Source organism: Schistocerca serialis, chromosome 1 (genome assembly GCF_023864345.2).
Source record: "Schistocerca serialis cubense isolate TAMUIC-IGC-003099 chromosome 1, iqSchSeri2.2, whole genome shotgun sequence".
Taxonomy (NCBI): Eukaryota; Metazoa; Arthropoda; class Insecta; order Orthoptera; family Acrididae; genus Schistocerca; species Schistocerca serialis.
Genome location: NC_064638.1, coordinates 963,173,040 through 963,200,550, shown reverse-complemented (window position 1 = coordinate 963,200,550; position 27,511 = coordinate 963,173,040). Strand labels below are relative to the sequence as shown.

Sequence of the window (27,511 nt, the reverse complement as noted above, 5' to 3'; positions counted from 1 at the left end):
TTCCTTATTTTGTTACCTGAAGATATGACATTTCTGTGTCTTTATATATTGTAACTGTTTTACTATATATATATATATATATATATATATATATATATATATATATATATATATATGCATTTATGTCGATGTACAATTGGTTTGTTTTGTAAATATTATTTATATTTTTACGCTGGGTCTGGCCTAGGGAAAACTATGCTATCGAACGATTACATCGATAGATCGTGTGGAGAACCAAAGTGTTTAGGATCTTTGGTGGTACTAACTCTGCCGCGTGGAGCGCAAGCAGGGGAGTCTGGCTGGATTAGGGCGGTGGAGTAGGTGTGTTGTGTGACGCTCCCGCGAGTTGCCGTGCTTTCGGGGTTTGGCAGCATGTACTTGCGCTCGATTTGCTATGACAGTTTCAGTCGCGGACGGGAAGCATTAGCTGGCGCACATCAAGAGCCCGTTTCGCCTGGTGACCGAGTCGAGAAGAAGGCGCGCCAACATCCAGCTTCTGCAACAACGACGGCCGACAATGAGTGACTGTCGCCACCTCCTCGATCGACGACTTCAGACCGTTTCGCCTGGTGACCGAGTCGAGAAGAAGGCGCGCCAACATCCAGCTTCTGCAACAACGACGGCCGACAATGAGTGACTGTCGCCACCTCCTCGATCGACGAGGATCAACCAACCAACAAAGAAGACTGGAAGCATGTAAAGTTTTAGAACTGTATGGCAGACCTCAGCTTTTCAAACTGTTCAATTTGTCTCACAAAATTACAGCAACGTAGCATGAACCTTTGATGCTCATTGTCCCAATTGCATTAGCAAGCAGGGTCCCTTCCTTTACCGGAATGAACCCGAGTGTCGTTGAAATTCAAACGCCAGCATTAAAGTAATATCATTCCATTTCACTGCTTTAATTTCAAAGTTCAGTTAAAGTATTCATAGCTGGCTACAATATTTAGATTACACAAGCACAAATTAAGAGTGCGAGTTTTGTTACCATATTTTAGCTTACCTGTGACTGCAGCTCAGCTTGGTACGTACTAAATTTTACTATTGTTAATTATTTAGAATCATTTAATTCAAGTTCAAAGTTAAATATCTCATTTCTAAATTGCGTAGATTCAAGTAGCTTTTGAAATGATAGTTGAGGTTGCCCAAGACTAACCTTATTTTATTGAATTTCGTAGTGCTTCCGAAACAAAGTTCACTATTAATTTCAGTCACTAAATTAACTTTCAATTTTCCAGTATTATTAATTCTTTTGCTAAATAAAGTCCGAGTGTAGCGAAATTTATTACTTCTGACAAACATTCAGTTTTCGCACAACACGTGTCAACTTTCAGTTGCCACACTTTTAGTGCTAATTATATGTGCATTAATCTTTCATTTTGAGTTATTATAGTAGTTGTCCATAGGACTGGCGACCGTAATTTTCCCCAAATCTCAAATATCTAATTAACGCCAATTAATTGTTATTGTAATGACCACACATTTACTTTATTTATTAATTTTACATTTTTCTCAAAATTAATTTCCACCAATTTCATTTGCATTTTTCTTCATTTAGATGTAACCCTTTCCTCCCTCTTTACCGACAAATTAACTTCAGTGATGATTGCTTTTCCCAAATTTCCATTAGGTGCACGCAGTTTAATTTTTCACTGTCATTAAGGAGGATAAGTGAGGAGGAGGCTACACCCTCCATCCTGTTGAAACTAGGCTTCTTGAACGTTTGGAAAGTTGATCAATGCAGGTGTAACGAAAGTTGATAACATCTCCATGTAACAATTTGCATTGACATTTATTGCGTTTCCCTGTTCATTTTCAAAAAAATACGGTTCGATAATCACATGTGACAAAACACCACACCATACTGTCACTTTACTGTCATGTAAAGGGTGTTCATGTGTTTGCCCAGTAATGTCAGTTCTGTTTATTCACGTAACCTGTGAGATGAAAATGTGCCTCATCTGACATCCTCAACTTGTTTAGAAATTCATTGTCATTGTTTATTTGAAGAATTCTGCGAACACTCTTCCGGTACATTCCAGCCACTGCTGATGGCATATGAATTGAACACCATGGGCTCAGTAGGACAGACTCACATACAACAGCAATGTTCGCTGAAGAACGCACACTTCTTGGTTGTCCTGTTGGTTTCTTCTTGAGTGCAGATCCAGTGTCTTCAAAGTTATTAATCCAACATCTTATCGCTTTTCGACGAAATGGCATCATGACGTCCTACATCTACAGCTACATGATTACTCTGCTATTCACAATAAAGTGCCTGGGAGAGGGTTCAATGAAGCACCATCAAGCTGTCTCTCTACAGTTCCACTCTCGAACGGCATGCGGGAAAAACGAGCAATTAAATTTTTCCGTGTGACCCCTGATTTCTCTTATTTTATCGTGATGATCATGTCTCCCTATGTAGGTGGATGCCAACGGAATGTTTTCGCATTCGGAGGAGGAAACTGGTGACTGAAATTTCATGAGAAGATCCCGTCGCAACGAAAAACGCCTTTGTTTTAATGATTGCCACTCCAATTCACGTATCATGTCTGTGACACTATCTCCCATGTTTAACGATAATACAAAACGAGCTGCCCTTCTTTGTACTTTTTCGATGTCATCCGTCAGTCTCACCTGATGCGGATCCCACACCGCACAGCAATACTCCAGAATAGGATAGACAAGCATGGTGTAAGCAGTCTCTTTAGTAGACCTGTTGCACCTTCTAAGTGTTCTGCCAATGAATCACAGTGTTTGGTTTGCTCTACCCACTATATTATCTATGTGATCATTCCAATTTAGGTTCATTGTAATTGCAATCCCTAAGTATTTAGTTGAATTTACAGCATTCAGATTTGTGTGACTTCCCGTATAATCGAAATTTAGCTGATTTTTTTTAGTACTCATGTGAATAACTTCACACTTTTCCTTATTCAGGGTCAATTGCCACTTTTCGCACCATACCAGATATCTTATCTAAATCATATTGCAAGTCGTTTTGATCATCTGATGACTTTACAAGGCGGTAAATGACAGCATCATCTGCAAACAATCTAAGACGGCTACTCAGATTGTCTCCTATGTCGTTAATATAGATCAGGAACAATAGAGGGCCTACAACACTTCCTTGGGGAACACCGGATATTACTTCTGTTTTACTCGATGACTTTCCATCTATTTCTACGGACCTTTCTGATGGGAAATCACGAATCCAGTCGCACAACTGAGGCGATACTCCATAGGCACGCAATTTTGTTAGAAGATGCTTGTGAGCAACGGTGTTGAAAGCCTTCTGGAGATCTGAAAATATGGAATCAATGTGACATCCCCTGTCGATGTTACTTCATGAGTATAAAGAACTAAATTATAAAAATGTCAAAACTCCCTCTGCGTCACTATCATTGTTTTTATAAAACTTTTTACGGCTAACGCACACTGTTGTCCATTCCACTGATCCATGATTGATAAAATGGTGGACTGTTTACTCACTAACTGTCATGAACCGGCAGTGCTGCCACCTGACTATGGCTGCCGCTACTCATTTCAAACATTCCCATTATTCTGTGTCACCCTTTATTTATTCTGTTACCCATGCTTTCTTTGCAGTTACATTCCTTGCAGCTATGCTTCTCTTTCAAATTCTGTGACTGCCATCTTTAGAGATGTCTACTATTCTTCATCTGAACTGCCTACTGAGCTATCCATTATTGCACTATCTACAACCCCAGAGAATGAGATTTTCACTCTGCAGCGGAGTGTGCACTGATATGAAACTTCCTGGCAGATTAAAACTGTGTGCCAGACCGAGACTCGAACTCAGGACCTTTGCCTTTCGTGGGCAAGTGCTCTACCAAGTGAGCTACCCAAGCATAACTCACGCCCCGTCCTCACAGCTTTACTTCTGCCAGTATCTCGTCTCCTACAGGGCGTGAGTCGTGCTTGGGTAGCTCAGTTGGTAGAACACTTGCCCGCAAAAGGCAAAGGTCCCGAGTTCGAGTCTCGGTCTGGCACACAGTTTTAATCTGCCAGGAAGTTTCATATCAGCGCACACTCCGCTGCAGAGTGAAAATCTCATTCTGAAAACCTCCCCCAGGCTGTGGCTAAGCCATGTCTTTGCAATATCCTTTCTTTCAGGAGTGCTAGTTCTGCAAGGTTCGCAGGAGAGCTTCTGTAAAGTTTGGAAGGTAGGAGACGAGATACTGGCAGAAGTAAAGCTGTGAGGACCGGGCATGAGTCGTGCTTGGTTAGCTCAGTTGGCAGAGCACTTGCGCGAAAGGCAAAGGTCCCGAGTTCGAGTCTCGACCCGGCACACAGTTTTAATCTGCCAGGAAGTTTCATATCAGTTCACACTCCGCTGCAGTGTGAAAATCTCATTCTGGAAACATCCCCCAGGCTGTGGCTAAGCCATGTCTCTGCAATATCCTTTCTTTCAGGAGTGCTAGTTCTGCAAGGTTCACAGGAGAGCTTATGTAAAGTTTGGAAGGTAGGAGACGAGATACTGGCAGAAGTAAAGCTGTGAGGACCGGGCGTGAGTCGTGCTTGGTTAGCTCAGTTGGTAGAGCACTTGCCGGGAAAGGCAAAGGTCCCGAGTTCGAGTCTCGACCCGGCACACAGTTTTAATCTGCCAGGAAGTTTCATATCAGTTCACACTCCGCTGCAGTGTGAAAATCTCATTCTGGAAACATCCCCCAGGCTGTGGCTAAGCCATGTCTCTGCAATATCCTTTCTTTCAGGAGTGCTAGTTCTGCAAGGTTCACAGGAGAGCTTATGTAAAGTTTGGAAGGTAGGAGACGAGATACTGGCAGAAGTAAAGCTTTGAGGACGGGGTGTGAGTCATGCTTGGTTAGCTCAGTTGGTAGAGCACTTGCCCACGAAAGGCAAAGGTCCTGAGTTCGAGTCTCGGTCCAGCACACAGTTTTAATCTGCCAGGAAGTTTCAACCCCAGAGAACTTCATATGTATGTCTTCATTCCTTAATTCTTCAGTATCCCATTTCTTTGTGCACTGATTTTTCCCAGCCTATGCTTCACCATTACTAAGTTTTGATGTGAGTCTATGCCTTCTCCTGGCTATGCCTTACAGTCTAATACCTGATTTCCAAATCTCTGCCTGACGATGTTGTAATTTAACTGGTATCTTTTTGTATCTCAGCCTTTTCCAGGCATACCTTCTCCTCTTATGATTCTTGAACAGAGCATCCACTATTACTAACTGAAAGTTGTTGTGCAACTTAGTTAGTCTTTCTCCTTGCTAATTCTTACTACCAAGCCATATTCTCCCATAACTCTTTCTTCTACTCCTTCCCCTAAAACTTCATTTCATTGTACCTGTGCCTTTCCCTTTTCAGATTTTTTTGCTACCTACAACATTAAAACTTCTGACATTCCATACCCTGACACATAGTATGTTGTCCCTTTGTCAGTTATTCAATGTTTTTCTCATGATCACCTCCCCATTAGCTGTCCCTTCCAGGAGCTCTGAATGGGGGACTTGTCCGCAATCTTTTGCCTGTGGAGAGATTGTCATGACATTCTCTTCGATTACATGTCACTTCTCCTGTGGATACACTTTATGTGTCTTGTCTTTAATGCAGTGGCCTCCATTGCCTTCTGCATTGACACATCATTGATAATTGCTGTTTCATCCAGATTTTAGGGGCAGTATCCGATCCCAAGGGCAAGAGAGTGCCCTGAAAATCTGTCCGCTCTTCCACCTTCTTCGACAAGGCTGTTGACAACACCAGGGTGATTCTTATGCCTGAAATATTTTTAATAAAAATTTAAGTAGTGACAAGGTTCGAACCAAAGGCCCAGGACATTTTGATAAGTAGTCATAGGTGCTACTCCTAGACCACAAGTCTTAAATATTAAAATTGTTTCCAGGCAAGCCACAACATATCTGAAAACTGCTATGAATTCATAATGAACAGATGACTCCAATAAAGGCATCACCATACATGTACAACTGATAGTAGCACATTATTAATGTTTATGTATAAAATAGTTCATAACAAAAGTTCCAGACACTTTACTTAGCCATTTGTTCTGCCACTTGAAGGGTCCATGACATTGGCTACAAAAGAGCATGTTTGCCATACCATTGTATAAACAATTTGTTTTAAATAAATTGTTATATTGCTGATTATTAAGGCAAAGAGTTCTCCACAATTACATACAATACAGGTTAGTCTCAGCGTGAATTACTTAGTCCATCCATTTTACTATCAAGGTGTGAAACTGGCAAGAGAGAATAAAGATGGTCAGTTAACCAACAATCACTGTTCCGGTTCATGCAGAATATAAAAAGTAATTTGATGTTAACATTTGTCACTAGAAAGAAATGATATTCAGTTACTACCGTTCAAACATATATATAGCATGTAGTTAGAATATTTGAAAACTTTAATAGAATTATATTCTTGGAATGACAGTAGCAGTTTTGACAATGGATCTCAGTCACATCAGGGAGCTGAAGCGGGAGCAGGCAGAGCACTGATCGAGGTCTTTTTCACTATTCTTGTCTGTGGTAAGATTAGGTTGGATTAATGTACTTTTCATTCCAATAGCTCCATAGTCAGAGTATCCTCCAGGATGCAGATGATGTAAAAAAAAAAACAAGAATACAAAATAAATATTCACAAAGAAAAACAAATATGATACAGTACCTTCTGCAGATACCAGTGAAATGGTTCCAATGGATATGGGACAAGCCAACAAATCTTAAACATATTTTCATCTAAACAATAATAAATAACTTGTAACAAAAAACATAAATTTTCAGTACGTGGAGGTGCATATGGTAAATCTATATGTAGCCATGCACCATCAGATATTAAATTAATTTTACAGCACTTATTTACAATGATCACATTAATGTACTGAATTTGTACAGAAGTCAGACTGCATGAACACACACACTGTTTGGTATTATTAATAACATATACACATCAGTTGCTTCTAATTAGAAATTCATTAATGGAGTACAAGTAGTTGGCCAACAATAGATCCTTCAAGCTCTTCTTATACTGAACGTCATTAGTTCTTAAACTATTTATCACTGCTGGCAAGCAATTGAAAATGTGTGTCCTTGAATAACTGATAAATATCTGAATCAAATTAAGTGACTTCAAATCTTTGTGCAGATTATTGTTATTTCCAATACTGATTCCATGAACTAAGATGTTGATTTGAAAAAGGTATATAGTTTCAATGACAAACTCCACCAAGGAATAAACACATTGGGAAGCAGCAATTAGTATCCCCAGTTCCCTAAACAGCTGTAACGTAGCACAGCTGAGACTAGCTAATGGGCTGCGTGAGCCGTATACTTGCTTAAGGGGAGTTAGATTGGAAAAAAAATTTCACATTTTCAGATTTTTATCTCATTATAAAATTTGCAATTTTCTGAATGAAAATATATATCACTTATAACCTCATATGGGAAGTATTTTATTTTATTTTTTAAATATAATCTACACTGGTTGAAAATGTTAAAATTTTTAGTGTGTTTCCTCAAGATCTAATAAAATCAGTAATTTTTTTATATAGAAGGCTATGGATTGCTGTGTTATATAGGTTAAACTATGTGTTTGTATTCGTAGTACTGTCGAAAACAGTACTGTTTCATTTCATAGTATAAACACACATTGTATGTCTCAGTGCTAACATTTTTCCGAGGAAAAGTAATGAACAGATTGGTAAATCTCTCAAAAAGTAAAGTATGATGCCAAAACGAAGTGCTTTTAAGAAACGTGGGTTTCATGATAATAATTTTCAAATAAACGGAAACATTGTGTTCAACATGTGGTGTGTGAAGTTACAGGCAATGAAATACAGGCAAACTCGTCAGTATCTAGAGAAACACCCATTAGTGCTTCGAAGATTAAAATAAAACGTTGTGATACACAGTTTTCTCAAGAGATGTAAATGGTAGGTTAGGTTATATTCTGATATATTTACAGATCCTACTAAGGGTGTTAGGTGAATGTGTGTGTTGTAAAATATGTGGAGGGTCAGTTAGTTTACATGAAGACACTGAGGTATCAAATGGACTAACCAGGAAACGTATCATAATTGCGCCAGTTGTAAATATACTCATTCATTTTGGAATTCTGATAAGTATAAATATAATTATTTTGAAGTAAATGTTAGTTGGTTTTATGGATTGAGAGCTATTGGCAAAGGACACACTGCAGCAGCAACAATGCGTGCTGTGATGAATATGCCACGCCTACCTTGTAAAATCGACAAGTATGTAGGATTTAATGGAGCTGCTGTGGAATCTATTGCATGTGAGTCAATAAAGGGTGCCGCAAATGAAGCTGTTGAAATAAATGATGGTATGACTGACATACCAGTAGCTTTTGATGGCACTTGGCAGAAGCGCAGCTACAGTTCTAAGAATTCTGTTGCTACGGTGACCAGTGTGGATACTGGAAAGGTAATGGATTTCCAGATTGTAACAAAACATTGTTATAAGTGTAAATCAGGGAATAAAGAAGGGCATATCTGTGACAGAAAGTATGAAGGAACAAGTGGTGGTAAGGAGGCCTCTGTAGCTATAGAAATTTTTAGTCGATCTGTGAACAAAAGGGGAGGGTGTTACACTAAGTTCTTAGGTAATGGAGACTCAAAAGCATATAACAGTGTAGTAGCCGCTCAGTCTTATGGTGAGAAGATTACCACAAAACTGGAATGTGTTGGTCATGTCCAGAAGAGGATGGGCACCAGGTTGAGGAAGTTGAAACAAAGTTTGAGAGAAAGAAACTTTCTGATGGCAAAACCATAAGAGGCAGACTGACAGACAAAATGATTGATGAACTACAGCAGCATTATGGGATGGCCATTAGAAATAATACTGAGGATTTGTTGAAAATGAAGCAGGCAGTATGGGCTACCTTCTTCCACAGACTGTCAACTGATGAAAAACCAGTATACCAGCTTTGCCCTCCTGCACGTGATTCATGGTTCAATTACCGCAATGCCCAGTACTCAAACAATTCATACAGCCATAAACACTCCATCCCAGCAGCAGGTAGGGATATCATACAACCTATTTTCAGAGACCTGGCAAATCCTGAATTACTGAAGAAATGTCTGCATGGTCAGACTCAAAATCCCAATGAGTTGTTCAATAATCTTATATGGGCTCACCTACCAAAAAATGTTTTTGTTGGGATGAAGACACTAAAGTGGTGGGTCAGTGATGCTGTTATTGCTTTCAGTTATGGCAACATTGGTAGGGTGAAAGTGCTACAGCATATGGAAATTAATCCTGGAGCAAACTGCATCAGAGAACTTGAACAGATGGACAAGGTTCGCATTGATAAAGCAGAGTATGCAGCACAGTTGTCCACTAAGGAGTCCAGAAAGGAGAAAAAAGTTGGAAAATGATCAAGAGGATGTATACAGCATGGTGCTTCTGAGTGACTAAATAAAAAAATTAATCATATATTACATGAGTTACAGTCTTTTAAAACTTTAGAAGCCGTTCCTAACAATTTACATTTTCTGTTGCATTTTTCCCTAAATCTCAGAAACCACTTCGAGTAGAGTATTCAAATATTCAGGGAGTAATAACATACATATTCTGAGTCCACTGAACTGAAAGAACACAATGTTATGTATAATTTAAATTGTTTAGGATAATGTACAAAAACAGTACACAAAATTTTAACCATGTAATTAAAAAATTGTATTTCCAAAAGCAGTGGCTGAAGTGCAATTGTGGAACTTCAGGAGACTTAGAACATACAGTTTAACGTCCCGTAAAAGTTTCATGTTGATGGCTACAGTGGTTCCTGAAATACAGGGAGGCCAAGCCACTAAAATTAACATTGTCGGGACAGGCCATGCCAAATACCCTTAATGCTGCGTGCATTACGTTACACATACTCTCTATGGATATAAAGAAGTACTATTAAATGTTAATCAATTTTTTTCATACTTGGGGTAACAAATTCTATGGATAACACAACCATATTGGTAAAATTTCAAATCAATAACTCCAATTTTGGAGATATAAGTTTTTACTAAAACACATAATAAACATACTGGCATTGTAACGCCGAGTTAGGGACTGTAATGTATTTGTTGTGGTGTAGCAAGACAGCCACGCCACGGAAGTAGCCGAAGGGCATGCGTTTAGTTCACGCAGGCAAGAGATAGGTCTGTAACATGATACGTAATGAATGCTATAAAGAAAAGTACGTAGCTTCTGGAATACTTAACTTTAATCCATCCTTGTTGTATACATCGCTCTTGACGATACAAGTGAGACTCTTTAGATACAAGCTATGTAAGGCTAATGGCGCCTTGCTAGGTCGTAGCCATGGACTTAGCTGAAGGCTATTCTAACTATCTGCTCGGCAAAGGAGCGAGGCTTCGTCAGTGTAGTCGCTAGCTACGTCGTCCGTACAACTGGGGCGAGTGCTACTCCGTATCTCTAGACCTGCCTTGTGGTGGCGCTCGGTCTGCGATCCCTGACAGTGGCAACAAGCGGGTCCGACATGTACTAATGGACCGCGGCCGATTTAAAGCTACCACCTAGCAAGTGTGGTGTCTGGCGGTGACACCACAGTATTCATCTTTGCAGTTGTTGTGCAATAGCGTAATTTGTGGCATATGTCCGAGTGAGCTCGATCTTGTAAAAGGCAGCCAGAAGGGGGTTGAGTATAAAATTTATTATTAATTTATTTTTATTTAGTTTCAGAATTATGAGATTTCTAGTGTAAATTACTTGTGGTAATCTGATTGTCTGACATTAGAAATACCACGAGTATAGGAGTGGTCGAGATGATTTGATTGGCTGCTTAACGTACTAGCCAATAGGAACTCAGCTCTATGAATCGAGATAGTAGCTCAGGAGCCATCTTCTGGTAAACATACGTTAAATTGCATGGATAAAATTTGTATGAAAATGAAGAAATTCAGGCGTTTGAGCGGTTCTCATGTTATTGGTGAAAAGCAACTAGAGTATTGAGTATTTTGTGAAAGCTTGCACATTGTAAGTGGTTTAGTTTACAAGATATTCATATGTGAACCTTTCATATTGTATATCAACTCCACATGGCATACTTTAGATAGATTACGAATCATTATGGCGAGCACTTCTTTACAAGAAGCATACTGAAGGACTGAATGTGTTAACTCACAAGTAGTCATAGGTCAGTGACTGTTCACGGTGTTCAAAACATCAGGTCGGACTAAATACCTTCTGGCTGCTTTTGGGTGTGAACTTGTAACAGAGATGTCAGTAACACTGCATAATTCATATTGGGATATTAAATACGGACTTGATAACCATTTTCCTTGTTTTAAAGACAATAAACCAAATAAAAAGATATTTTTGGCATTTTTTCAAATGACTCATGTGTGAATCCTGAATGCTCAATAGTTTAACTAACTTTCAGTTACTAATTGTGGACTGGAGTTACGTGGCCTTTGCGTGGTAGGTATTTAGTCGAATTTTAGTCAACGCTGCTTTTGTCGGCTAAACCAGTATCTACCATCGGAGAGTGAAGGGGCATACAACCTGAAGCCTATCCAGGAAGGTGGACAGATTGTTTAATGGGTAGCGATGTTTTTGACTTTACACCACAAATAATTCTTATCCCACAGTTTTGACAACAGAAAACTTTAGCTTGGCTTGAAGTGTTAACCCAAAATATAATCCCTGATGACATTATGCAATTAAGGGAAGTATAGTATGCCACATTTTTTAGTTTTTGTATCAACTATGTCTGACTTCTCTGTTGCACTGCAACAGTTCTGTGGTACACTCCTCTGAGCTGAATTTATTATCAGACTATAATCCAAATTTTTACCACTGTTAATTTCTTCTATCTGATTGTTGTCATATACTATTGTGAAACTTCTTAAAAGTTCTAAATTGCATGTAGCGTATTTTTTCCAAGTTCTGTGACTTCTTGGACAAAGAATTGGCTAGGAATCATTTATTAATGTACACGAAAATTTCGTTACACAATCTTTCTAAGATTATGCTTGATTTGTTAATAGGTAAGAGGTGCGTGTGTGTCAAAGGGCTAGTATGGGATGCAGCTATATTGCACATATTCATTTCGGTGCAGCTTTTTGCAACTTGACACTTGTAACGACCAAGACAGAAAACCCTAATTAACAAACTTTGTGGAAAATTAAACTAAGGGAAGTTAGTCATCTTGACAGAGATGGCAACTATTGACGATAAAATCTACATTGGTAATATTTTGATTAACACCCATATTATTCAAATACTGAGAATAGCATACAAAAAGGGGAGATAAAAGGAAAGGATTACCATAGATCCTTTAACAAACATCTATAGAATAAATTCAAAATCATATGAACGAAGGTTAAATCCAAGAAAGTAATTCAGTCAAAGATGACATTTACCATGGCTCTGAGCACTATGGGACTTAATTTCTGAGGACATCAGTCCCCTAGAACTTAGAACTACTTAACCCTAACTAACCTAAGGACACCACACACATCCATGCCCGAGGCAGGATTCGAACCTGCGACCGCAACGGTCACGCGGTTCCACCCCCTGTAGCGCCTAGAACCGCTCGGCCACTCTGGCTGGCTCTAACATTTACCATGGAAGAGAGTTGTAGCCGCATCAAAAAGGAAATTCAATGTGACTACAATGCAACTCGGATATGGAAATGTTCAGTTAGTTGCTCTTGAGTCGCCCTAGAGTACTTTTGCGATAGTTGCGATAGTTGTCTGGACGCAAAAGCTATTAGGTTGTTTCAGTTTTGGAAGTTTGATAATTCGTGAGGTAGAGACTGAAGTATTGCTCAGTCATTCGACTGATGAATGTTAACCTTTACTGTTCTCAATGCAACAGTATAATAAGACGAGTGTTAGGCTTCAGTTGAGTGATATTGGTTTATCAGACTTAGCCTTCGTACTGATGAACAGTTACAAACTTTTAGAATCTATCAATGACAGAAAAACAATTCGTACTCTTTGAGTAGGACACAATAAAATGAAGACACGAAGAAAGACAAGTACGCCGATTAGTCAAAAGTTGTCGTCAGCATCATGATTACTGAACTGAACAGAAGTTAATCTTGAATGACATATCGGTGTGCATGTGTTGTAGGGACAAACAATTAATTACAAAAAGAACAATAAAATCTGAATCAAAAGATAAATCTTACGTGTCGCCTAACTCTTTAAATATTTTAAGTGACTATATGAATAATGGACAGTGAAGAGTGATTAGTTTAAACCAGTATTACGGCGTGTTAAAAAAGAAAAAAAAACATTTACTCCATCATAAGTTATCTCTGAAGTTACATCGGACTGTTGTTAATAACTGGACCTAGCAACGGCATAGTAGACAGAAAAACTTCATCCTTGCTATGTATGATGTGAAAAACGACTGTAGTGATGAAATCAAGAATCAACCGGGCATAAAAATTAAAAAAATTATTGCAGTTTATCAGTTCGCACAAATTGAGGAGACTGTTGCGGACAGATAACAGAATATTTCTAAACTACACGAGGAGTTGTGTTCTTACGAGAGTTACAGGCGTTGTTCCACGCCACACCGACGTGGCCGAACATTGTTACGAGTCGCGTCTCTTCCCTTAAGCTGTCGGCACACGGATCGTGCATCCGAACATTGAGTGTTGAGCGTGCGAAGTTTCTGACGTCATAGCGTGAAAGTGGAATAGCATGTATGGGAGTCTTCTGGAACATACAGGGCAATATCTAGCAGGTCAGATGTTGTGAGCATGCGTCTGAGTATTGACCAATGAGGTGGCACAATGAACGCCATCTCCCTTCAGCAGAGTTGTTGAGGTGACATATTGGCATTCATTTCAAGCCTAAACATATATATGCCATTTCTGAGCACCAGAAAATTGAGAATCAGTTGTTAACTGCATGATTCGTTGAAAAAAAAAAAAAAAAAAAAAAAAAAAAAAAACCACGAGAAACATCTTATTTGTGGCAAAAGCATTATTGTATCTTGCGTGGTATGAGAGTATGCCATTTTAAGGCAACGACATAGCCTACTGAGGATGCACCAAAAACGCATTTTTTTTGGTACAATTTGTTATAATTGAATTTCAATTAGCAACATAGCTACGATTAAAGCTTTTAGCAAGTGTCAATATATTAAGATTGGCTATATGAGGTTTGTTGTCTATGTAGCATAGTGAGTAGTATTACAGCCTTCTATCGACATGCATGAAATGCCGATGGTTTGTGTCTCGCCATGTCTGATTTTATTTATTTATTTTTTTTCAACATTGGTGTAATAGGTTCTGACGCATTATTATTAGTTTAATGTAAGTATATACTATAGTATTTGATGTTATGTAAATATAAGTTCACCTTTTTTTGAGGAGTGAGTTTGTTCGATTGGCTTGATCTATAGGACAGCTTGCGCTACTTGTATAAAGATATTTTGCTCCTTTTTCTTTTACGCTTCGTAATGCACATGATGCAAAGATTCTGCTACTGGGTAGGAACAGTGATCAAGTAAGGCTGACCTTGGGGTTTTACTAACATGTGGGAATGATGAAATAATGTTTATCTTATGTGGAGAACTATTGCAAATTTGTATCACACTGTTTGTAATAGAACTTTTATAAGCCTGTGTCCTTACTTATTGGACATGGTACTTTCCTTTTCATCTTAAAACATGTCCATGGGTATTGAAGTTTTTATTTGTGCATATTAAATATAGAATATCGTGACCAGCCCATGGGCAATGGAGGAAACTGCGTTTTGGTAGAATTAATGTGGGAATTTTACGCGCACCCATTAAGTATACTGTGTGATTTACGAGCTAGAAACATCCCGCAACTGCCGCTGGAGTGTGTTGTGATCGCATATAGCAAGAAGGGGCCCACGTACCGTATGCACAAGTCACATTGTTCCTGAGTGTCGTTCTACATCACGGTCCATGTGCCGACAGCTTTAGGCGAAGGAGGAGGGAAGGGACATCACACACTGTGAACTCATTGAGAGCTAATATAGACTTTGATACTGAATTTTGCTGTACATAAATTGGTTATTTAGACAGACTTGTGCGAACTGTTAAATGTGAGGAATTTATTCAGGTTAATGTAATGGTGCACTGCACAGTGCCAGTGGCACAAGTTAAACATTACCTATGTACTCTATGATTGCTTTGACTGCACCCCTTTTTTCCATTTTGTTTGTTTCACACAAATAATATTAGCTTCTGTAATACCATCATTCAATATAATTTGTTTTCATGAACTATATAAAATCAAGATTGAAACTGTTGTCAGAGACATTCTTACCCTTGTGGACTATTCCTATGCCATCTTGTTTAATATTTTACATTTAATTCATTGACTGTTCCTTTGTCTGGACATTTATGATTCAAAAACTTTCACTGGTTACAATGCAACAGTGCACAACCAGATTCCTAGGTAAGTAGTCTAGGCATGAAATTAATGTGTGGCAGCGTGCTTGCCCTCTGATGATTGGCAATTAAAAAATTAGTCTCATTTGATGATTGATTTCATTTCATAATTTTGTTATTTGAAAACCATCCCAGTATGTTACACCCGCAAAACTCCAAAAATGCTGTTCCACAAACTTTGCTAACTAGTGTAGATTATTTATATTTCATACCCTTCCAAATTTGTATGTTGTTATGTTTTTGTTTGTCTCCCCCTTTTTCATTGTTAGTGACATCTCAAACTGTTTTGCTCTTGGTGGTGGTGGTTAGTGTTTAACATCCCGTTGACAACGAGGTCATTAGAGACGGAGCGCAAGCTCGGGTTAGGGAAGGATTGGGAAGGAAATCGGCCGTGCCCTTTCAAAGGAACCATCCCGGCATTTGCCTGAAACGATTTAGGGAAATCACGGAAAATCTAAATCAGGATGGCCGGAGACGGGATTGAACCGTCGTCCTCCCGAATGCGAGTCCAGTGTGCTAACCACTGCACCACCTTGCTCGGTGTTTCACTCTTGTTCCGTGCATTGCGCATTACTTTGTCATTAAATGTCTTTCTTGGAGAAATCAGTACCCTCTTACAAACCTGTACTAGTGCTAAAAATTTATGAACTATGTCTCATGACTCTTTCACGGAACTGAAGTACTTAAAAGTCTGGATGGATTTTCAAATACCTGTTATTATCAAATAGCTTCTGTGAGATGTTCCTATTGATGTGATTACTTTTGGAAATGCCTTTTCACATTAACATGGGATGTCAAAAGCATGATTCAACAAATGAAAATAATGAACTACAGTTGAAAATAATGAAGTATCTTTAGTAAATGGTACTTCATAGTCACAGTCCAGTTTCTACTTCTCAATAGCTATTTGAATTATTATGAATTTCTTAGGAGAAAAGCAACAGTTTAGGCAGGAAACTTAAGGTAAAGTAAGACTACTTTTCAGATGCAGAAAAATGTGAAATGGAAAGGTAGAATGTGTAAAGAAGAAGCCATGAAAGTTTGTTGGGATTAATTAAAACATGAAAACAAATATAAGCTTTTGTAGAAAAATATATTTTACCATTAGACACTTTGTACAAACATAGATAATCAGATACACAAAACATTACTTTTATACAAAACTTTTAAAATAGGAACCAAAAACAAACAAAAAAACAAGAAACATTCACTTCTTAAGAAGCCAACATGAGTTCCAGTAATTCTGCAGCCTGTTGTTGCCATTTGCACAAAAATCACGGAAATCTCTCAGAAGCTTAGTTTGGAATCCTTCATCCCCTGTAGCCGGTGTAGATGATGACTTCCATCGGCGGCTAACCATGTGGTTCCATGACCACAGGAATCCAACCTACACATATGATGAATTATATCTGTAGCCATATGCATCAACTACATGGTAAACTATTTTGGCTTACATTTACTTTAATACTCTTAAACTTTCCCCACACACTATTTTGGAGTTATTTACAGGAATTCAATTCAATCATTAATGAATGACCATGATTTGGGACTGAAAGTAAACTGTACTCAAAACAGAGGATGTTCGCATCATGTGCAAAAATTGAAGAAAGAATACATGAGCTGGAATACTGATTTGAGATGCTGTTCAGTGTTCCCAAGCTGAGGGTTGGTCACTCCTGCCTGTTGCTATACAGAATGAATCTGCTCTATCTCAGGTACTTCTGGCACTGTTATAACATAATTCTATTCACCCTCAAATGAGTTGTAGATCCTCACTAAATGATGTACAGTCTCTTTTCATTCCACTGTGTCATTCATGTGTGTTGAGAGCTGATTAGTTTGAAAACCAATAATTGTCTTTCACATACCAAGAGAAACTAGAAATGTTACTTCTTTGAGGAGGATGCAGAAGGAACACAAAGAGAACAACCGAGCTGTATGCAAAAAGGTGACTAACAAGAATGACGAAGTTCCATGAACGTGCAAAAAATTATTGTTGAATGGTACAACAGCTGGAGTATCAGGTGACTGAACCTGGTCATATATATGGTAGTACGACACCTGCTGCTGTGGATCAGGTTCTTCATTAACAGTTTGTGTGCTCAGTAGTTGGTATATAAAACTTACGATTTAAATAATAAACGCTGGTGTACTATCTTTGAGACCTGTACTTGTACAACAGTGTAATGTTCAGCTTATATTCTTACAATTAGCCAAGCAAATGAAGGTTTATTTCAATAAACCATACTCACAACAACATTTGCAACATGTAAATATTCAAAACTAACATATAGTGAAACAATTTCACTATGAATGGTACTCAATCTATTTTGATAATGACCACAATGTTTATAATAAAACTAAAAGCATTCTGAACAGTTACAGAATACAAAATGAAATGTAATTTCACAATTTACTTGATTTAATAATTTGCTTATTTCAGAAAAATTAATTAACTTTTGAAATTTTATAGCTTATCAGAAAGCTTAGAAGATGGAGTATTCATAACACGCTTTAAATCTTGTCAACTTTGCTGCATTAAGTTATTGTTACAATATGAAACATTTTCACTGAACTGTAAATCAAAATTCTAAAACAAACTTAATTTTCCCAACTGTTGACACTGGAGTTCTATTTGGTTTTTACAATACTCATGTAATATACAAAACTTACAACATCACTTTCAGAGAAAAGCAACTTTAAAACATAAGTTTGCCTTCATTTCAAAACAAGTACTAGATTCGTGTGCACTGTACTGTCAAACACAAAAACTATAAATTATGTCTCTGTAATTAATGATCAGCGCATATAAGTAGAATTATTACATGAAAATGACCAACATCTGTTAATTTTTATCATAAATATTGTCTTCCCTTTGTCACATTCATAAGGTGGTTAAATTGTAGCTAATGCATTGACTCTTGACTACAGCCACTACATTTCTCACTGGGACATCAAAGTGGGAGATCATGTTTGGATTTGAAAGAGGACACACATCACGTTTGTCATGAGCATTTATATTATTGCATTGCGCAACAGTGTGATTTATGGTGAAGTAGTGTATGACTAAGTTGAAATGAACCTACTGAGTAATAAACCAGTGATTTCAAATCTAAATTTACAATCTACATTTTTTTTCTCCAACAACAAAGATGCATTATACCTCAAACTGCACATAGGTGATTCCTGGAGCAGACAACTACATAGTTTCAACATCATTGAGAATTTGGGGGAGGTGTTATATCGATGCTTGGTTTTTTCTCACAAAGCATGAAATTGGTAGTGCTTGAATGATGTAAGGTGTGAATGGCAGACAATTTCTGGTCAACTTTGGGCAAAAATTTGGAAAGGGTACTGGAATACCGCACATATGACAACAGGCAGAGCAAAAGAAATAGTCTTTCTGGCAGCTGTTGCTTGTAAATCACATTTTAGCTCCAGGAATATTGGAAGTGCCACTGTAATAAGTCATCCTAACATTGTTCATATTTTGTGTACATTGTTTCCATCCATATCATGTATACATTCACCAGCAGGACTGCAAAACACTCATGGAATTCTGTCACTTGATTGTAATACAATGTCACAAACATATGCTCTTTCTTCAAAGAATTCTATTTACTGATGAAGCCACCTTTATAAATCATGGAAGGCTGAATGTAAGATATATGCATTATCGGGCCAATGAAAATCTACTCTGGTTGAGGCAAGTGGCCAACAGAGTGTGAACATTTTGTGCAAGATTATTGGAGACAACATGACTGGTCCTTACTTCACTGAAGAAACCTTAATGGGTAAAGAATGAAGGGCACACTTTCTCACCAATTTTGGCTGGTTGGTTGTTTTAAAAGGGGAGGAAAGGGACCAAATTGCGAGGTCATCAGGTCGCTTGTTCCCAGTAGAACAATTACCCAAGGGAAAGAAAAAAACGAAGACATACAGCACAATAACAGGAGTAAGGAAGAACCAGACGAATGACAGAATGACAACAAACAGTACAATGGACGAAACAGAACAAGAAAACCACAGAAAGACACGAGAAGCAGGGAGAAGAAACTAAAATCAAGAAGGCAGATTACCATGGCTGGCTGACCATGAGAATAAAAAAGGAGAAGCCAGCCACTCTGCAACCAATTAAAACCTCCACCCTAAAAGCCCTAAGGTGGACTACACAGAGAGACAAAGGACATGCGCTAAAACTCAGATCAAATGATAAAACCCACCCTCAGGAATAAAACATAAAACTAAAGCTGCTGTTGAGGCATTGTCATCCAACACCGAAGGTAGGGTGCTGGGAAAGTTAAAAGTCTGCCGCAGAGAAGCTAAAAGTGGGCAGTCTAGCAAGAGGTGGATGACTGTCATTTGGGAGCCACAGCGACACTGAGGTGGGTCCTCGCATCGGAGGAGGTAACCATGTGTGCGCCACGTTTGGCCAATGCAGAGCCAACAAAGGACAACTGATTCCCTGCAAGAAGCCTGCAGGGAAGACTTCCACACATTCACAGTCTCCTTAACGACACGAAGTTTGTTGTGCATACTGTTATGCCACTCCGTCTCCCAAAGCCGAAAAACCTTGCGGTGTAAGACAGAACGCAGGTCAGTTTTAGAGATGCCCATCTCCAGGAGCAGTTTCCGCATAGCCTGTTTGGCCAGCCTGTCAGAAAGTTCGTTGCCTGGGATTCCAACGTGTCCTGGGGTCCACACAAACACCACTGTACGACTGGACAGTTCTAGGATAGAGGTGGACTCCTGGATATTCGCTACCAAAGGATGCCAAGGGTAGCACTGGTCGATAGCTTGTAAGCTGCTCAGGAAGTCAGAACAGATAAGAGACGACTCATCAGAACAGGAATGGATGTACTGCAGTGCACGAGATATGGCCCCGCTCTGCAGTGAATACACTGCAGCCAGCGGGCAAGAAATGCTGTTCAGTATGGCCTCTGTGGACATAGGCAAAGCCTATATTACCGTCAGCCATCGAGCCATAGGTGTAAACAACTTCAGAGCCCCGGAACACATCAATTTTAGAGAGGAAACGACTGCGGAGAGCAGCGGGGTTAACGGAGTCCTTAGGGCTATGCAAAAGGTCCAGACGAAGCTTTGGCCGAGGGGTACACCATGGAGGTGTGACTGAATGGACCTAAAGTACAGGTGGTAAAGGGACGGACTCCAGTTCAGAGAGAAAGGATCGCACGCAAACCACAATCGTGAACCCTGACCTGGGCTGCCAATGCGGGAGATGAACTGCCGCGGGTGGGAAAAGGAGATGGTAATTTTGATGCGCAGGAGAACTACGAATGTGCGCAGCATAACTGGCGAGCAGTTGAGCATATCGAATCTGCAATGGAGGGACTCCAGTCTCCTCCAGGACACTGGTCACCGTTCTAAAAGCCCCCACCACAAGGCGAACGCACAGTGTGCACTGGGTCGAGTAAACGCAATGCTGAGGGCGCTGCCAAACCGTAAACCAGACTCCCATTGTCAAGGTGGGATTGAACAAGGGCTCTGTAGAGCTGCAGCAGCATAGAGCAATCTGCACCGCAGTTGGTGTTGCTCAAGCAGCAGAGAGTATTGAGATGCTGCCAGCACTTCCGCTTAAGCTGACAAAGGTGAGGTAGTCAAGTCGATCAGGCATCGAAAACCAGTCCTAAGAATTAATGTCTCCACTATAGTGAGTGGATCATCATTAAGATAAAGTTCAGGTTTCAGATGAACAGTATGACACCGACAGAAGTGCATGACATGCGACTTTGCAGCTGAAAACTGGAAACCGTGGGCTAGAGCCAATGACTGCACCTTATGAATGGCTCCCCGCAGGTGATACACAGCAACACCAGTACCAGAAGTCATCCACATACAGAGAAGGGGAGACCAACAGCCCTACAGCTGCTGCTAGGCTGTTAATGACCACTAAAAATAGAGATACACTCAATACGGAGCTCTGTGGAATGCCATTCTCCTGAATACAGGTGGGAAACTATGGGAAGCACCTACTTAGATACAAAAAGTATGAAGTTACAGGAACTTTTGGGTAAAAATTAAGAGCGGGACCCAGAGACCCCACTCACACAATGTGGTAAGGATACGATGTCGCCAGGTCATGTTGTATGCTTTATGTACGTGAAAAAAGATGACAAACAGGTGTTGGCATCTGGAAAAGGCTATTCAGATGGCAGACTCGAGAAACACAAAATTATCAGTGGTAGAATGACCATGGGGCCAGTAGGCCATGTGACTCCAGGACCCGACCCGACCCAACCCAACCCAACCCAACTGCTGACACACTATACGTTCCAGCAGCTTACAGAGAACATTGGTGAGGCTGATGGGCCAATAGCTATCCACATCAAGTGAATTTTTACTGGGTTTTAGCATCAGAATGATGGTGGTCTCCCACCACTGCAATGGAAAGACGCCATCGCAACAGATCCAGTTGAAGATGACGAGGATATATCACTTGTAGTCAGATGAGAGATGTTTAATCATCTGACTGTGGATACGATCTCGCCCAGGAGCTGTGTCGGGACAAAGTTACAGGGCGCTGAGGAGCTCCCACTCTGTAAATGGGGCATTATAGGGTTCACTGTGGCATATAATGAATGAGAGGACTTTCCTTTCCATCCGCCATTTGAGGGTGCGAAAGGCTGAGGGGTAGTTCTCCGACACAGAGGCTTGAGTGTAGTGATCAGGAAAGTGCTTGGCAATTGCATTTGCGTTGGTAGAGAGCATGCCATTGATGTTAACGACAGGGATACTTGTTGGGATCTAGTACCCAGAAAGACGTCTGATCTTTGTCCAGACTTGGGAAGGTGATGTATGGCACCCAATGATCAACATATACCTCTCCCAACACTCCTGTTTCCGTCGTTTTATAAGCAGGTGAACGCGGGCACGGAACCGCTTAAAGGCTGTTAGGTGCTCTAGGGAAGGGTGCCGCGTATGTTGCTGTAGAGCTCACCAATGCTCCTTAATTGCCTCTGCCACTTCCGACGACCACCAAGGGACTGTCTTTCACCATGAGCACCCTAGAGAATGAGGGATTGCATTTTCCACCCAGAAATTATCGTTGTAGTGACGTGCTCTATCACAACATCGACAGCACCACTTGGGGAGATTCAATGGTGACAACAGAGGTGAAGACAACCCAGTTTGCCTTGTTTAAAGCCCATCGGAGTAGGTGTTTATGGTCACGATGTCAGGGGAGTGACAGGAAGATGGGGAAGTGGTCACTACCACACAGGTCATCATGCGCTCTCCAGTGGATAAATGGGAGAACTCCTGGGCTTCAAATTGATAAATCAATGGCTGAGTAACTACCATGAGCCACACTGAAATTTGTGACGGCCCCAGAATTTAAGAGGCAAAGGTCAAGTTGGGACAGTAAATTTTTGCCATCTCTGCCATGGCCAGTAAGCATGGTGCTACCCCACAAGGGGTTATGGGCGTTAAATTCTCCCAAAAGTAGGAAAGGTTTACGGAGTTGATCAATCAGTGCAGCCAATACATTCAGGGTTACCGCACCATCTGGAAGGGAGGTATACGTTGCAGACAGTTATTTCCTGCGTCGTCCGTATCCTGACAGCCACAGCTTCAAGAGGAGTTTGAAGGGGCACAGGTTCACTACATACGGAGTTCAGGACATAAACGCATACTCCACCTGACACACTATTATATTCACTATGGTTCTTGTAATTGTGAAGGGCAGGGGTCCACACTGCCAGGAACCAGGTTTCCTGGAGGGCAACGCAGAAAGCAGGTGTAAAGCTTAACAGCTGCCATAGCTCAGCCAGGTGGTGGAAAAAACTGCCCCAATTCCACTGGAGGATGACATAATCGTGAGACTGGGAAGGCATGAAACACTCAATGAGGCAGTCTATGCCTCAGGGTCACCTGCTGCCACTGACTTATTTCCTGAACAGACTATATCAATTGTGTCTGAGTGCCTGGCGAGATCTAGGTCCTCAGAGGATGCCAGAATCTTCACCTCATCCTCAGATGCAGAGCTTGTAGGCAGCAGTGGTGTGGGTGCCACCACAATTCCCTTGGTCTTGGGAGTCTTCTTTTTGGACTTCTCTCACTGATCCTTGGGTAGCTTCACTGATTCAGTCACCAGGACTGAGGGTGATCGTGAAGCCCTATGACCAGCTGCTTTTGGGCATTTCACCCACTGGAGGGTGTCATCTTTCCCACTTGTGGAAACCTGGGAAGGGAGTGACCCATCGGACCCCTTCGTAACGAGAGGAGCCAAAGAAGACTTATGCTTCTCTGGCTGAGAAGTGAGGACTAGTATCCCTGATGGTTGGGGGGACAGTGCTCCTGAGGTAGGTGGTGTGGGAGCAACAGGGAGCGAAGTGCCCCCCACGATCAAGGGGGCAGGTGTAGTCTTCCAGCTCAGAGAGCCGACTGTAACTTGCGGAACTGATGGGTCTACAACTGTTCTCATAGCGGCGGCATAAGAGGAGGTCATAGTCACAGGATGTAGGGGCTCAAATTTTCTTTTGGTCTCAGTGTAGGCCAGTCGGTCCAGGGCCTTGTATTCCATGATTCTCCTTTCTCGCAGTAAAATCCTGCAGTCTGGTGAGCAAGGGGAATGATGATCTCCACAACTGACATAGATGGGAGGTGGGGCACATGGAGTATTGGGATGGGATGGATGTCCACAATCTCGACAAGTGATGCTGGAAGTACAGTGGGAAGACATATGGCCGAACTTCCAGCACTTAAAGCACCACATTGTGGGAAGGATATATGGCTAGACATCACAGCAGTAGACCATCACCTTCACCTTCTCGGGTAATGTGTCACCCTCATAGGCCAAGATGAAGGCACTGGTGGCAACCTGATTATCTCTTGGACTGCGATGGACGCTCTGGACAAAATGAACCCCTAGTCGCTCTAGGTTGGCTCATAGCTCATCATCAGACTGCAAAAGAAGGTCCCTGTGAAATACAACACCCTGGACCATATTTAAGCTCTTGTGATGCATGATGGTAATGGAAACATCCCCCAGCTTGTCACAAGCGAGTAATACCCATGCCTGGGCAGAAGATGCCGTTTTTATCAAGACTGACCCTGACCGCATTTTGGACAAGCTCTCCACCTCCCCAAACTTGACCTCTAAATGCTCTACAAAAAACTGAGGCTTCATCGAGACAAAGGAGTCCCCATCAGCTCTCATACATATGAGGTACTGGGGCAAATAAGGTTCGCTGCCATCCTTAGCCTGGTGTTCCTCCCATGATGTGGCCAGGGAGGGGAACGATTCAGGATCATACTTCCTTACATTGTACTCAGACTTGGAACACTTAGAGACTGCTGGAATTTGATCACCATCAAGTGATGATGTGGTATGCTTCATCACATGTCGGGGCCCTCCACACCCACGCTACCCAGCTGCAGCAAAGGCCACCTGGCAAGATGGCCATTGCCGGGAGTCACAGTGCCCCAGGGTGACAGGCATCTGCTCCTTGGCATATGTGGGGAGTTAATGGTGCAGGCAGCAGCAGAGGGATCCTTGTGTGGTCTGGGGCTACAACCAACAGGGTACATGGCTGCCCCACCACAATGGACTGGCTACCATGCTGAATATTAAGCGCAACGAATTCCATGGTCATTGTCGGCACAGAAAACGACACTGCATATTGGGCAGAGGAAAATGCACCCAGGAAGGTGTCCTTGCTCAAGAGATGGAGGATGAGCAGGACTGCAATGCCACAACGAGAAAGTGGGCTAAAGATCTCAATGCACGATGGACATGATGCACCATGTGAGGCACCATTCTGCAATTGGCTCGCTCTTTGGGAAAATTTTGAAAAATGGAGGTCAAACCCTACAGGGGACCATCAAATAAGGGCTCAGAGGTGTGAGACACCTTTTAGTTTCCTCTTACAACTGGCAGGAATACCTTGGGCCTATTCTAACTCCTGGGCCCGCAGGGGAGGGGGGGGGGGGGGGGGGGTGTCTTACCAAGGTGTTACTGGTTCTCCTAGAGAAAGTATGATGTCAGTGGTACCAACAAGATGGGTGCTTGACTCAATATTCACTTAGATGCCACATCCTTTGCCTTCCAGTTGTTGTGTCGGTCCAATCACATGTGCTAAGACTCTTAGGAATATACAATACCCCATTAGGTATTGCTAACATAGGGATCACGAAGATAAGATTAGAATAATTACAACACACACAGAAGCATTCAATCAATCATATTTCTCATGCTCCACACATGAATGGAATGGGAAGAAATGCTAATAACTGGTATAATAGACGTAGTCTCCGCCATGCACTTCACAGTGGTTTGCAGAGTATAGATGTAGATGTAAATGTACATGTAGTGGAAGTGTGATTACTATCAGTTTCAAATTAAATTTTTCTCCACTTTCCACTTTTGTAAGTAGACTCTGTTAGCTGCATCAAGTTGGAGAACACTATCAGTCTGACACAACAGATTCACACAGTAACACAAACTTCCCGATAAGATACCAGTTGGTTTCACGTCTAAATATCGTAATTTTTCTGAACTGCTAATCAGGTTTTGAAGCGTGAAATGCCTTTGAATTTGTCTCTTTTAGTGCTATTATACTATCAGTACAAAGTACTATACTTCCATTTGAAAAAGCAAAGTTTATACCGCTATATTGGTAACCAATACAGCTATGAGAGAGATAGATAGATAGATAGATAGATAGAGAGCGAGAGAGAGAGAGAGAGAGAGAGAGAGAGAGAGAGAGAGAGAGAGAGAGAGAGAGAGAGAGAGAGACCTTTCTGGACTAAAGTAAGTAACTGTGCATCTCCATGAAGCTTATTCCTATTTCCACTCTTGATTCTATGAATGGCAAGAGCTAAATTTCAGTTAGGCGAGTCTGGTACTATTTGATGTTGAAGCAGGACAAAAGTGTGATGAGTGTTGTTTAGTGTAACTAATAGAGAAGCAATTAAAGAATAATTGATGCAGATGAATACAACAGCAACAAAAAATAAATACAAATCCTTTAAAACTAAATGTTGTTTTTAACGATAAATCTAATGGGAATAAATATTTACAACAAAATGGAAAAACTACATCTTGAGAGAGAGAGAGAAAAGAAAAGAAAAAGTAACTGTTATACATAATTTAGTACATAATTAAGATCACATTAAAATTATGTAGACTGCAGAATAATAACCAACTGCTCACATGGAAAATGGATGGCACTCATGTATACCTAGCTAATGATAATAAAAATCTAATAGAAATAGTATCAACTTGAGTGCTCTGCTCAAAGTCATCTTATAAGAATATGAAATAACAAGAATGTGTTGAGGCAGGAATCATGTAAACCAGTTTCAAAGTTTTTTTTCAAATAACAACTTACTAATATAAGAAATTTATGGAAGAAAGACATATGGTCTAAGGAAATCTTGGGTAATGCTTCATTTTGCACCATGTCACTAAGGGCTAATCTGTATGAATCAAGTAATGCAGAATACACACACAGTATGAAGAGTCTATGGCAGAATATATATAACTCACAGTGGAGGTGCTGAGTTACGGTAGGCACATAGACAAAACTGAAAAAAATCTGCTAGAGTTCAGATGAATTTCTCTTCACATATATACAGCATACAAATACATACAAGCATACACATACACACACAACCATATGGCTACATTGTCAGGGCTGACTATATTGTGCCAGGCAGCAGGTCAGCTGGGGTGCGAGGCTGCAAAGGCTAGAGGCGGGTAAAGGGAGCACGCAGACAGAGAATGGGAAGGATGCTTCATGAAAGATAACTGACAGCCAGGAGGAAGAGGTAGCAGATGCACAGAATAGGAATTTTGCACCAGGGAGCACATTCTGAGCACAAACAGGAAGCCCCGTGGGTAGTGCAAGATGACTTGGAGCGGTGGATTGAGAAGGACAGACACAAGTGAAAAATAGAGAGACTGTGGAACAGAGAGTGTGAGTACAGTAAGGGTAATGGGACAGGAATGGATAAAGGTGTGAGGCAGGGGCTGGTGAAAACTGAGGACAGGCTGATTCTATTCCATTAGAGGCAGGAGCAACTCTCAAAACAGTCATGTCATACACCAGCACTGGTGCAATCCATGCAACAATTTT

General features: G+C 40.7%; 1 protein-coding gene across 1 annotated transcript in view; it reads right to left on the bottom strand.

Annotated features, from left to right (window-relative positions):
* Nucleotides 1–16,487: 16,487 nt before the first annotated feature.
* LOC126452593 (GATOR complex protein Iml1) overlaps nt 16,488–27,511 on the bottom strand; it is a 572,541-nt gene continuing 561,517 nt past the window's right edge. The window contains exon 56 of the mRNA XM_050091115.1: nt 16,488–16,800. Coding sequence (XP_049947072.1) covers nt 16,621–16,800 — 180 coding nt within the window. The 3' untranslated portion in view covers nt 16,488–16,620. The remainder of the gene's footprint in view (nt 16,801–27,511) is intronic.